Source organism: Rhinichthys klamathensis, unplaced genomic scaffold (assembly GCF_029890125.1).
Source record: "Rhinichthys klamathensis goyatoka isolate OS25496 unplaced genomic scaffold, OSU_Roscu_1.1 h1tg000231l_1, whole genome shotgun sequence".
Taxonomy (NCBI): Eukaryota; Metazoa; Chordata; class Actinopteri; order Cypriniformes; family Leuciscidae; genus Rhinichthys; species Rhinichthys klamathensis.
Window position 1 is genome coordinate 1,922,659 of NW_026606755.1, and position 13,337 is coordinate 1,935,995.

General features: G+C 38.4%; 1 protein-coding gene across 1 annotated transcript; it reads left to right on the plus strand.

The window, feature by feature from the left end:
• Nucleotides 1-245: 245 nt before the first annotated feature.
• On the plus strand, nt 246-10,374 carry LOC130099589 (potassium voltage-gated channel subfamily D member 1-like; the record flags this gene model as incomplete). Its single annotated transcript, XM_056265318.1, has 3 exons — nt 246-331; nt 1,726-3,544; nt 10,288-10,374. Coding segments are annotated over exons 2-3 (1,202 nt in total), but the record flags the coding sequence as incomplete, so codon positions are not given.
• Nucleotides 10,375-13,337: the final 2,963 nt, after the last annotated feature.

Sequence of the window (13,337 nt, forward strand, 5' to 3'; positions counted from 1 at the left end):
AACGTTTAACTGATAATGTATATACTGCAATTTTATAATGGCAAATGAGACATGCACAACATTGCTGAAATTAAATTGTACAATATCGTGGTACAGTGATAAATCAGTAATGTAAACCTCACATAGCATCTCCCAGAGCTTTCTCATCTTTTTCTAGCAATTTTCCTTACAGAGTCCTTTCAGAAGTGTGATGGCACCCCATTGTGCCCGGACACATTTAGAGGAAACTGAAATAAGAATGAAATTCTCATGCTACTTCCACTGCCGACAGAGGTGGAGCAACATGAAACTATCTGTTGAAAGAGGAGAGGATGCAATGTGTCTGAATGCAGTAAGCTGCAACAAAAGGCACAAGTAGACTGTGTGATCTAGTATTGTCAGGTTGTGTGAAACCTGAGCTTTTGCCTCGTTCTCTATGACCCATTGTAGGGCAGGATGCATTTGCAAGAGATATTAAGCTTTAAATGGATGTGTATAAGTGTAGAGAGAAAGAGAGAGAGAGAGAGAGAAAGAGGGTGGGGAGGTTGAACAAGCAAATGAGAGAGAGAGAGTGAAGGAGAGAGAGAGGCAGCGCACGAATGCAACAGAGCAGCGGAGGAGAGGAGAGAGAGGCAAGGAGGACTAGGCGTTACGGTTGCTCCTTCACAAGCTGCATGCGAGATGCTAGGACTGCTGCAGAGAGATTGCCGTTTCTTTCCTTTTTTCTTTCTTTCATCAGCTTTCTGTCACATTGAACGCTTCATCCTCTCGTCTATCCCAGAGGTAACAAGTCTATACAGATAGATCATTACTTATCGTTACTGCTGGCAACTTGCTCGACTTTTTTTGTGTCATGTTATTTACAGCACTCATTGATTTTTGGAGTCACTTTAGGATTTGAATTGTAGGAAATTTAGCAGCAGCTTCATTTGCGTTAAAAAAATAATAGAATAAGTTGAATAATGCGTTTTGCTTTAAAGCTGCATTAGGGCACAAGTAAACCCTGAATTTACTGTTCATCTCCTACGTGCATGTTCCTGTCTATGGTGCAGGAGGTGTGGAGTAATGCGTTATTGATTTTTGATTGTGGGAGCATGTTGTATGCATTATGTTGGGACTGGGCTGGGTCACCTGTCCTCCGCCAGGACCCATAGTGGCAGGCGTGTGATTGCGTGATGCTACCCTAAAAAGTTTGTGTATTGTTTTACACCTGATTCTGCTTTAGGGAGATTATTCATTCATACAGAGACATTTAGATGCAACAGGAAGTTGCATTAGCTTAGAAGTGGGGAAACACATTATTGATTACTTATTGATTGTTGTGAACCTGAATGCAAAAAATGTACTTGAATTGCATTCATAAATGACAGTTCTCTGTGCAAACAAAGCATTTCTTTTTTCTTTTTTTGTAGGGTAGTATAAATAGTTTTTATGTACCATTTATATAAGAGTTTAAATGTGTGTGTGTGTCTACTGCATATACATCACATATGTATTTATGTACTTATAATTATACACACACATATATATATATATATATATATATATATATAGCTATGTAGCTGTAATGCCACACCTTTTTCCGTTTAAAGTATCAATGAATGTAGCGTGAGAGAGATCTCATAAACAGACTGTGAAGCTTGTTTATTTAAACGGTCTCTGACGTAAAACTAGCTAATGAAAGTAGCTACTGTGTTCCATGTTGCTTTCAGACGTCACCTAATGTGTTATGTTGTTTCATGACAGGTGCGTGAAGGAAAGGCCATACTTGGAGTCCAGGTGTCTAGTTCTGAGATCTCCCACTGAAAACCTTCTCAGCCCCTTGCAAGATTGAGTAGCCACTTGAAGATTGAAGAAAGGAAAGAAAAATAAAGACAAGAGTATTGAAACTGCATAAAAAGGAGGTAGAACTCCTACAACCGAAAAAAGAGGACGTAGCAGAGCAGAAATAGTCTCTTGCTAACTTCAGAAAGCCTCATCACAGACTAATAAAAATTTGAAACGGCAAAGCGCAGCAACAAATCAGTATTCTCCGGCAGAGCCTGCAAGATATGGCCGAGAGGGTTAACCCTTTAGATGGCTGAACTGATTCTTTGAACAGCCACAATCTGCAAGCAAAAGACTTGTGAATGATGAATTTTAATGGGTCATTTCAGGATCGTTTTTGACAAATGGAGATCCTGAGATTCAAATGGCTTTGACACTTTGACAGCCCCACATTTTTGTAGCTGATAATGAAAACATTCTCAGAGGATTCCTTCCTAGTCTATTAGATGTACAGACAAACCGAGAGACGTATAACTAACTAGTCTGAGATCCTCGGCTCGGATGATTAGTTTGGAAAGACTTTTTCTGGTCCAGAAAGGTTCAGAAAATCTTCTCAGGGCTGACTGGCATTCTCCTCTTTGGCGTATTTGTTTCAGTAACAACGTTTAGCCACCAAATTAAAGATGGCTGCCGGAGTGGCAACATGGCTACCGTTTGCCAGGGCAGCGGCTGTTGGCTGGCTTCCTCTAGCCAAGAAAAATATGCCCAAACCGCCCGTGGACAAAAAGAGCCGCAACGACGAGATCCTCTTCGTAAACGTGAGCGGGCTCCGTTTCCAGACGTGGAAAAACACGCTGGATCGCTATCCCGACACTCTGCTGGGCAGCTCAGAAAAGGAGTTTTTCTACAACGAGGACACTCAGGAGTATTTCTTCGACAGGGACCCAGAGATGTTTCGCCACATTTTGAACTTCTACCGTACGGGTAAGCTTCACTACCCCCGGCAGGAGTGCATTCAGGCCTTCGATGAGGAGCTGGCATTTTACGGCATCGTGCCAGACATTATCGGAGACTGCTGCCAGGAAGAGTACAGGGACCGCAAGAAGGAGAACCAGGAACGTCTGGCTGAGGACACAGAGGCCGAGATGGCGACGGACACCCCACTGCCGCCGGAGAGCACGTCTCGGGAGCGCTTGTGGCGCGCCTTCGAGAACCCCCACACAAGCACCATGGCGCTCGTTTTCTACTACGTCACAGGTTTCTTCATCGCCGTCTCGGTCATAGCGAACGTAGTGGAAACTGTCCCCTGCCGACCCCTCAAAGGCAGCAAGAAAGACTTGCCTTGTGGTGAGAAGTACACGCTGGCGTTTTTCTGCATGGACACGGCCTGCGTGCTCATCTTCACGTTCGAGTACCTCATGAGGCTTTTCGCCGCGCCCAGTCGCTGCAAGTTCATGCGCTCGGTCATGAGCGTAATCGACGTCGTCGCCATCATGCCCTACTACATCGGCCTGGTCATGCCTGAGAACGAGGATGTGAGTGGCGCGTTTGTCACATTGAGGGTGTTCCGCGTCTTCCGGATCTTCAAGTTCTCACGTCACTCTCAGGGCCTGCGGATCCTGGGTTATACTCTGAAGAGCTGTGCTTCTGAGCTGGGCTTCCTCCTGTTTTCCCTTACCATGGCCATCATCATATTTGCCACCGTCATGTTCTACGCCGAGAAAGGCACCAAGGGAACCAACTTCACCAGCATCCCAGCCTCCTTCTGGTACACCATAGTCACCATGACAACTCTTGGGTAAGTTCATTCCATTTTTACCTGCAATTGTTTTGAATATGCGACAGATTGATCTTCTATACGCACAGAGTGACTATTTCGCAACTGTCGAGTGTTTGTTTGGACTGCAGTGAAGCGGGTTCCATGGTAGTATTTAAAAAGCTAAGGAAGGAGTAGATGAGATCCATTAAGAACTTTCTGGAAAATTCCCATGTGATCCAAACCACTTACTGCTTCATTGCTCATTTATGATGCTGACAGTGTTCTAATATAGAAGTTCCACCAAAACTTTTGCGGTGAAGAATGAGTTTGAATATGGTCAGAGGTTCTTTTTTCTTATTAAATTATAGCTATTGTGCAAAGAGTTCTTTTGAATTTACATTCAAGTTGAAGATTTATCGGTGTTCACATGTTGGGGCCACCCTAAGTTTGCATGAACAAAATTTGCGTAGCTGAACATTTCAATTTAGGTGAAAGAGTGATTTTCATTTCCCCAGCATACAGGTTTGGTATTGCAGCAGCTTTTTAGCTAAGAAACCTGCCTATATGTAAAAAAAAAAAAAAAAAAAAAAAAAAAAGCACAATTTTAACGTTAGTGAATCACCCCTGCTACAAAAACCAAAATATGTACCTTTGAATTCCTCAGTTATGCCCTGAAACCTTCTCTGTAGTGAGTCATTTACTCATAAACTGAGCTGTGAATGAGTTATTTACTGTTTCTGCACTATACTCTTCAGCCACGTCTCTGGCCATTGGTTTGCTGTCAGTCTTTAGGGAAGCAGAGATGACAGAGTCCAGTTTTCTCTTGTTCATTGATACAGATTAATCCTTCAAGAGTTATAGATGAAGAGTGAAATGCTGTGTCACAGCATTTGAGAGGAGAGGATGAGGAGGAATCGATGAAGCATAGTCATTTTGTGTGTACAGTATGTGTGTGTATTTTTTCAACTTTTTTCCCGAAACATTTGGCTGTTTTGCTAAATGTTTCAATATGGTTTCTTTTTTCCATGTTGTTGTTGGGTAGAAAACACCCACACAGATGCAATGAGTATCATTCAGCACTATACCACATGTAGGCTGTGTTTGGAATACCATAATATCATAACATACTACTATTTTTTCCAGTAAGTACACTGCACAAAGTATGCTAGTTTTAAGCAAGTTGTCTGCTTTGAACACCTGAATGACCTGCTGCATTTGGCAAAAAAACACAGTATATAGCATTATAACACACTTTCTGAGATACCGAATCCTACATTGCAATGTGCATTACATGGCCTTTCATTACCAGTGAAATAAACTGGCAGCAAAATCTACTTATTTATTGGTTTTCAAACCTGAAGACCAATGCCATTGGTTGAGCCACTGAGGTACTAGGATAGAGTACAGTCTTCCAGGTTCTGGAAGTGAAATTCCCATTCCTTTTAACCATATAGAAATTGATTTTGATGATTATATACAGTAACTATAGACTTTTCAAGACAAACCTAGCATGAGTTCTGAAGTTGTAAATTGATGAAATATGCTTCTCCCATCAGTCAATGTAATTTCAACTTTAAAAAAATTTAACAACCTATAAATAATATAATAAAATAAAACTATATGTATTTATTTTAGTAGGGTTTATTTATATATATATCAAATGATCAAGATGGTTGGCATTTGCTGTTCTTTACGAAATCTTAATTTTTTTAATTTAAAATATGTTTTTGACTTCAAATCAACCTTTGTTATATTTCTAGTATTAGGCATATTAGGTTTGGCTCATGAATTTCTATTCTTTATTAAATATTTATTTGAAATCCCTATATAATGAAAGTGGATGGTAAAATTCCTCCTGGAAACCAAGGATGCAAGTTGATGGTCATTGCACTCTGTATCATAGTGACTTACGTCCCAAACTCATATTTGTCATGTTTATTGTTGCACATACTGCATACTGTTTCACATACTATTTGTTGTTGCAGGCTGTTTACATTGGATAAGTTGGTACACAAAACTGTGGCATTTGAATTTGGTGCAACCGCATTTACTTGGACAGTGGGCAAATAATGAACCTAAATCTAGGGTCTTCCTCTGCATTATGTAAATGTAGGAAATGACACCATATTACTCTTAATATTTGAGCTAATCAGGGCAAATATCAGGAGCTGCGTATTAACACTCTGAAGCAAGCAATACATCATCCAGTTATTACATTATCATTGCACACACATATTACCTGCCATCAGGTTTTTAGCGTTTTTTTTTCCCCATTAAATATCATGTACACTTTAAACATTAATCTTCGGTGGTTTCTGCAGGGATGTTGGAAGAGGACGATAACCGTATCTGAGCAGAGTTATCACTATCTAGAAGTCTCCGTATTTTTTGTAAAAATGTGTGCGACATGATCTCTTCCACCTGCTATAGAAAGCCAAATATATAATCTGTATTATATTATTAGATTTGCCTACCTCATGAAGAGCAATTCAGAAACACATTTATGGTTCTCAAATAATGTTAGATGTTCAGATGTTTGATCTAACAGTATTATGGTTTCAAATATATCTGTACACAATACTGCAAACCATCTGTAATGTGTTTATAATAGTCGCTGTTACTATTGCTCATAGTTGAGCTGATTTGGCTGATTTGAACAAAGTATTAAACTTTTTGCCACATGTTTTTAATGTGTGATGGTTTAAATTGTGTGGTTGGTTGAGGAATGGTGTGGTATTTTGTTTATAAATTATTACATTTTATGATTTTTCTCATATGTGGATGATAATATAATACTGTGCAGTAGTTTTGAGTGGGCAAGTGCCACACGCTTTGTCTCTAAAAATGTACATTTAAAATATACAGTCATGATTATTGATGCATTTAAACTGGTTGGTGCCATTGATATTGATTTTATGTGGGTAAAAACAAAAAGTTGTGACGTAAAGCAAAGCACAGGACTATTATGTGATGCCATCCAGCAAATTTAAAACCTAATCAGTGACATTTTACCCTCAAACTAATTACTTTTACATAGACCTGACTATGTGACCATTGTATAGTGTACAAAGAAAATCAAATCTGGTTGGAACAACAAAAGTAATGTTCAGTTTTCAAATTCAGTGCTTTCTGTTTGCATTTACTATGTTAATATTCATGAAAAACAGAGCCACAAGAAGTTTGGCATTTTAACCCAGTAATCATATTTTCCAAATATAATTATGCACTTCTGTGGTTTGGATATCCCGGGCAATGAAAAAGCAAATAACTCCATCAGGTTGCATGCTTCATCGTGCATGTTAATGAATGAATGTATAATAAATGAATATATTTGTGGGTGTTCCTGATGTTACAGTAGAGAGATCACCTGATGCATTAATGTTTTACCCGGGGTTGGGTTGATTGGCCGTGTTCCCTCTGGCTATAGCCGGGTAAACGTTCTGCTTTAGCCTTACTGTGCAGAAAGAAATGCATGTGCTCAGATCAAAGGAACGAGCAAAGACTCTTTAGAGACTCTCAGTGTGTGTGAGATTCGATTGGTCGGTCTGTGGCGGCAGATGAGTGGAATGCACATTACCAGGCCTTTTATATCCAACTTTACGCTTCCTCTCCTTTGACCTTGACAGGGCAGCGTTTGGAGCAGGAGTTAAGATGTCTGCTTCATTCCATTTGGATACTGTGTTAAATGTTTAATGACCCTCTAAGTTATTATTAAATACAACCTGGGTGAAAGCAGGATACAATAACCTGGTATGAAAGAAATTACAGAAGCTGCTCGTAAACTATGGGATCTAAATAAAGGATGAATGAATGAATTAATGGATGGATGGAATGATAGGGGTGGATGGATGGAAAGATGGATAGATAGAGCTTTAAAAGTTTACAGATTACAAAAGAAAAGTTGAAGAATGATAATCTAGAAGGATCTTTAACACTGTTAAAGATACAGTCATGCAAACTTTGGAAAAAGAACATTGTTCGCATTGTAAACATTATTGCTTATTGGTTGCTTTTTAACGTGCCACGAGTTACAACCGAATTGGGAAGAACTGCTTTCTCTTATTTAGCACCTTGGGGGTGGAATAATCTACAAAAAGAGCTAAGGTTAGAAACCCTTATGTCCATAAATGAATTTAAAACTACTGTAAAGAGTGTTGTGATGGAGACATGTTCTTGTTTTTCTTAAGAGACTCATTGTGTTCTTTTTGTACTACTTTTATCATGAAAATGTAATTTTAGTGTTTGTTATGTATGCATTTGTTGTGATTTGGCTGCTACCTTGGCCAGGTCTCTCTTGTAAAAGAGATTCTGAATCTCAATGGGACCTCCTGGTTAAATAAAGGTAAAAAAAAAAAACATTATTGCACAAAGACAGGTATGTTCTATGCAATTGTGTTGATGGGGAAAAAACAAGATGCATTTCTAGTTTCAACACTATTTGTTCTTTAGACAATCTTCTTTAAAAGAAAAAGAAGTTACAGGCATGCAAAACACAAGAAGTGCTTTTTCCCATTTTCAAACTGTCACCATTGGCATATAATGGAACAAACATTGCAAAAGTCAACAAATTTTACTAATAGACTTACCAATCTCTGGGTAAAAATAAAATAAGGATGCTGCCATCTTGAAAATGGGTACATATACATCCATGACATTTGATATTTTGGCTTTCATCACTGTATATGTTCGTCTTTCTTCAAAAAAAAATACTTGAGCCTGGGAAGTTTCTGAAATTTGATATGACATGGAATGACCCAATTCATCCTCTTGTCATTCATGCATTCATTCATTTTGTGCCTATTTGCCTTTTCTTTTAAGGAAAGTGGAATGTAGACAAAATAGGAAATTAGGGTGAGTGAAGGGGAATGGGATTGGGACATGACCCAGGTCAAACTTAAACCTGGGTTCCCTTGAGTGAACGGCACTTACAAGTCCTAACATGCAGCTCTGACAGTACTTAAAAAAAATCCCAGAATAAATAGTGTACATTCAAACATTTACATTTGTTTTCAGCTTTCAAAGTGCACAATAGGCAAGATATTGATTTTTAATTTTTTTTTAAAAAAAATCAATAAAAATAAATAAATAAAGGGTTATTTTTGTCATTTGTCAAAAAGAGTTGTAATCGACTGTTCAAAATATTTCCAGTTGGGGAGTAACGTTAATCTCTCCCTTTACAAGAGGACAAAACTTGTTGTCCCAAAGCGTCACCGTCCCTCTCTAGAGTCCACTCTCACCATCTGCTGTTTGCTTATATAAGTGTCTTGTGGGAAAAGCGTCGTCCTTGAACAATGCAAGACCCAAAGGACCTCACAGCAGCCGCGTTAAGCGTTAACGTCTGTGACAGAAACCACTCAACTTATCACTTCATTGAAGCTGTCAGGCTGTGTGATGGGATTGCGGCTCTTATTTTATTATTTATTTTTTTTCTCCTCAGACTGATGACCTGTCAGAATTATGTATTAGTGATGTAATGTGGTTCTGGTCTTGGTTCAGTTCACATAATTCATCTCGTGCTAGAGGCAGCAGGCACCACATGCTTTTATTTATTTATTTTGGGGTGTGTAAAGGTCCGCCGTGATTGGCTGGGAGATTTGGCTGTGGCATAAGAGATAATGCCGGCTGAGAATAGAGTTTTAATTCAGGTGTGCTGTGGATATGGTGCAGTTCAAGGGACGGATTTATGATTTCTACTCGTTCTCACATGGGATCAGGTGTCTTTTATGAGTGCATGTCATGCACTGCGTCTGAAATCGCATACTGTATAAGTAGGTACTCCATTTGAATGTACTTTTTGACCGTTAAAATGTACGCTCTGTATAGTATGAATATGGTAGTATGAATGAAATTCAGATTGTACTACATCCGCCATGTTACTATCACGTGACCTACCAGCGTCAGCTGCATCGCTTCACTTTCATTCAGAAATCCTCTCCTGTGGCCTCATGAGATGGTAAAGTGTCCAGCGAATGTGCACTTCAGAATCTCTGCGGAAGTAGTAGGTCATCCGGGGACTTTTCGCCTACTGTTTTTCAAATACTATGCATTCATACTACTCTTTTGGCGTACTGTTTTTCGCATGGTATATAGTAGGGAAGTATTCAATTTTAGACACAGTTATAGTCTTCCAACACATCATACCCTAGCAACCATTCAGAACACCTTAGCAACCAGAAAACAAAAACAACAAAAAGTCCTTATTGGTTTTCACCTGCATTCATTTTCAGTAGTTTTCAATCTCATGCTGTTCTATGTCATTTGATGTCAGTGATGCCAAACTGCATTGGATTTCAGATGTTTTGTGGCTAACGTCTTCATGTGTCTTAAAAAATTTCCAAGTTTGTATATGCGGAAATGCAAATAACATTTGAGAGCTACAGCGGAATGGAACATTTTATGCAAAACGGCAGCCTCAATATTCTGTTTAACATTTCAGTTTGTGCTTTGCAGAAGAAAGAAGTTCATACAGGTTTGGAATGACGTGAGGATGAGTAAATGATGACAGAATTTTCATTTTTGTCTGAACTATAATTTAAACTTAATTCCTCCAGAGTCCAGAGATAAGTCTGTTGACCCTTTTCTTTGACAACTGGCACATTGTGTTTTAGAATTTAGTGCGATGTCACTTATTGATTGGTGTTTAAGTAAATTTAATCTGCCACTTTATCAAACCAAACCAACTTCCTCCCTGGAAGTGAATTTGAACTCATCTGATCTAGAGTAAAACCAATATCATCAGCAGTCTATGATCTTCCCGTCTGTAATTATGGTGTGCCTGTCAGGTGTCTCGAGCTTTCTGACTCTGAGAGACCGCTCTTAAAAGCACAAGCAGTGTCTCAAACGTTCTGCCAGTTCCACCACACTTCCAGGTACTGTTAAAGAAGTGCTCGAGGTTACTGGGATAATGGCACAGTCTTTGTGTGACATAATGTGTGTGCTTTCTGGATAAAGGTATATGCTGCAGTTCTTGAAAATGTGTGTGTATATACAATTTTATATTTACAAAAGCTAACAAATGCACAGTTGTGTGACTGTTCTTTTTGCCATTTCTTTCTGTTTGGCTTTTTTTTTTCATGCAGCAAATCCAATTTAGCTTTCAAATCTATTTTTTGTAGGACCACACTGAGTATCATAAAAACAAATGTAGTGGATCTATCTATTTTTTTTGACAAATATTTTTATTTTTATTTTATCTTTCTCAAAAGACTAGATTTTGATAATTTCATTTTATTATTATTTATGTTTTGCATTGATATTAATTTATTATTATTTTTGCTCTTCAGAGTTGATTGATAAAATCAATCAACTTTTTATACAAAAAGTTTTTTTTATCAAATTGTATTATTATTTACATTTAAATTTTTCATAATCTTTTTTTTTTTTTTTGCTCTTCAGATTCTGAACAAAGCACACTGGCTTCCTGACAGCTCTCAGGGTCCAGACAATAACAGGCAATTCATAATCTTACAGGGAAAAGAGATCACACCTGGATTGGCTGCAGATAAAGGGATTTGTTGAGGTCTAAAGAGTCATATGGTGCTGAATGATGGATTAGAGTGAAAATGTCTGTGTCCCATGATGATCTTTCATCTTTTCATTGAGATGTTTAAAATATTAAACAACTTCATAGAATAAAAAATGATGATGAAATGAAATGTCATGGGTCAGATTTTACTTTGCCTATGATGTGGCAGTTTATCGCATGCATGAGTACAGAAAATGAAATGTCAAAAGGTCACGTGCAAATATCGCATTTATTGTGCGGAGACAGCAGAGGTGATGACACGAATGTAAATATACTTGGCGGTAAGGTTCTGAGCATGTAATTAACCTTCGTGTACGTAAATCAAAGAACAAGGATCAATGGTCAGGAAGAAGGAGATCTTTTACAGTCATCATAATAGCGGGCCCAGGACAGAACCATGAGGCACTCCCATCAGAACTAGCTTTGTGTCAATACTGTAATTGAATGATAGTTCAAAGGGAGGTTCCCTTTGCTGTTCACATGTTTTATAAAAGACAAAGGATGATGGAGATCTTTCATTTATAGATTTATATTCAGAAGGTCAACTCAGGGTCGGGAAATCCAGCTTTTTGAAGGTGCAAGACGATTATCTTTTTTCTCATGCATGTAATTCTCATCAGGCACATATATAAATATGGAGGTTGGTTATGGTTACGTTACAGTGACCCAGATTAATCATCACGAATATATAAACCATTCAAACTCTCATACTGAGAGGCATTGCTCAATCAAAGTGTTCATAAGTAACAATAGCTCTGCGCACAATTCATCTCCGTAGTGTCATTGCAAAAACGTTCCATTCCATTATCCAGCTCTCCTGACATGATTTGGCCAACTTACACCTCCCTCCTATCCAAAAATAATCGTAGCTGCTCAGTCAGGTGGCCCCTGGCTGTGGTCCTTCTGTGTGAATGACCCATTTACCGCCTTTGTGGAGAAAAATGACAAAGCTGACATCATTTCCTCTCTTGCTCATGCCTCTCGTCGAGGTCCGCACCTTTCCCACAGGAGCTTGAGGGAAAGGGAAGACTGCAGCACTACTAGACTGAAGTGAAGGCACTGTGAAAGCAGAATGCTGCTGTTTTGATTGCAGTTTGCATGTTCATAGTGTCTGTTGTCATGTTTGGCTTTTAACATACTTACCTTCCTAGCATGTCTTTATGTCATTGTGATGAGAGATGTGTATTAAATAATGAATAACTTTCATTTAATGAGGTCATAAAGAATCAAATTTACCATTACCATTATCATTTGAGATGTACTATGAAATAAGGTACAGTAGCTTTTAGGAATTACGGCTTTCTAAAAGGGCATTTATTGAAACAAACCCACACTCATTTTAATTTAGGTTTAATTAAAGCTGCAGTCTGTAGTTATTCCTCTTTGTCGCCATCTCTGTTCAAAATCTGCAATTGCAGTTATTCGCGGAATTATCAACTTTACGTGGGTTGTACCTCGACACGGCACAGCGCGGATGAATCCAATGTTTTGAGGAGAATGTGCGGCTGTCAGTCACCGCGCCCGTGTGGATACTGGCATTCAGAATCACAGATTCTACTTTTTGGAACCAACATAAGAATTTCCAACGGAAAATGTCATCTGAACAAGTAACATCCACTTTTGTTCTGACCAACTAAGGGGGAAAAAAGCATTGCAGTAAATTGCACAGATTCAATCTAACGATCGCTTATCATATCACGTCAAACTGTGCAAATTATACTTTGTTCTCAAATTATTAATGTTAACATCGTCAGCATTGCGTGACTACATTTAATGCCCTTCCGATATTATCCTTCTTTTCAGCCACTCCGAAATCCGAACAAAGTCTTTTGCATTTTACAAAGGGTGAATCTGTAGTTGTCACTGGTGATTGTTATTTGAACCTTTCTGGATCCGCCATCAAATTGATAAGTTTAATTATATCAAGTGCTGTGAGAAAAGGCTATGATAAATCTCCACCTCCAGCATCCTCACACGCAATATAGCCAACTAGCCGAGACTCTTCTTTATGTGTACAGATGACGCAAAGACATGTTCGAATTTCCCTGAGGAAATCCACCAGAACCACTGGAATTAAAAACATTATTACAAGCTTACCGTTTTGAATCGAGCTAAGGCTAGCAGATAGTTTTGAATATTGGCTGGTTATGTACTTGCTCAAATTTATTTTGGATAATTTTTAAAGCTTTAAATTTATAATTAAAACTACTGCTACTTCTACTACTACTACTAACAAAGTAAAATTATTATTAATTATTATGATATCAAGAATATTTTTATAACAATAAGATGACGCAGAATAACTGA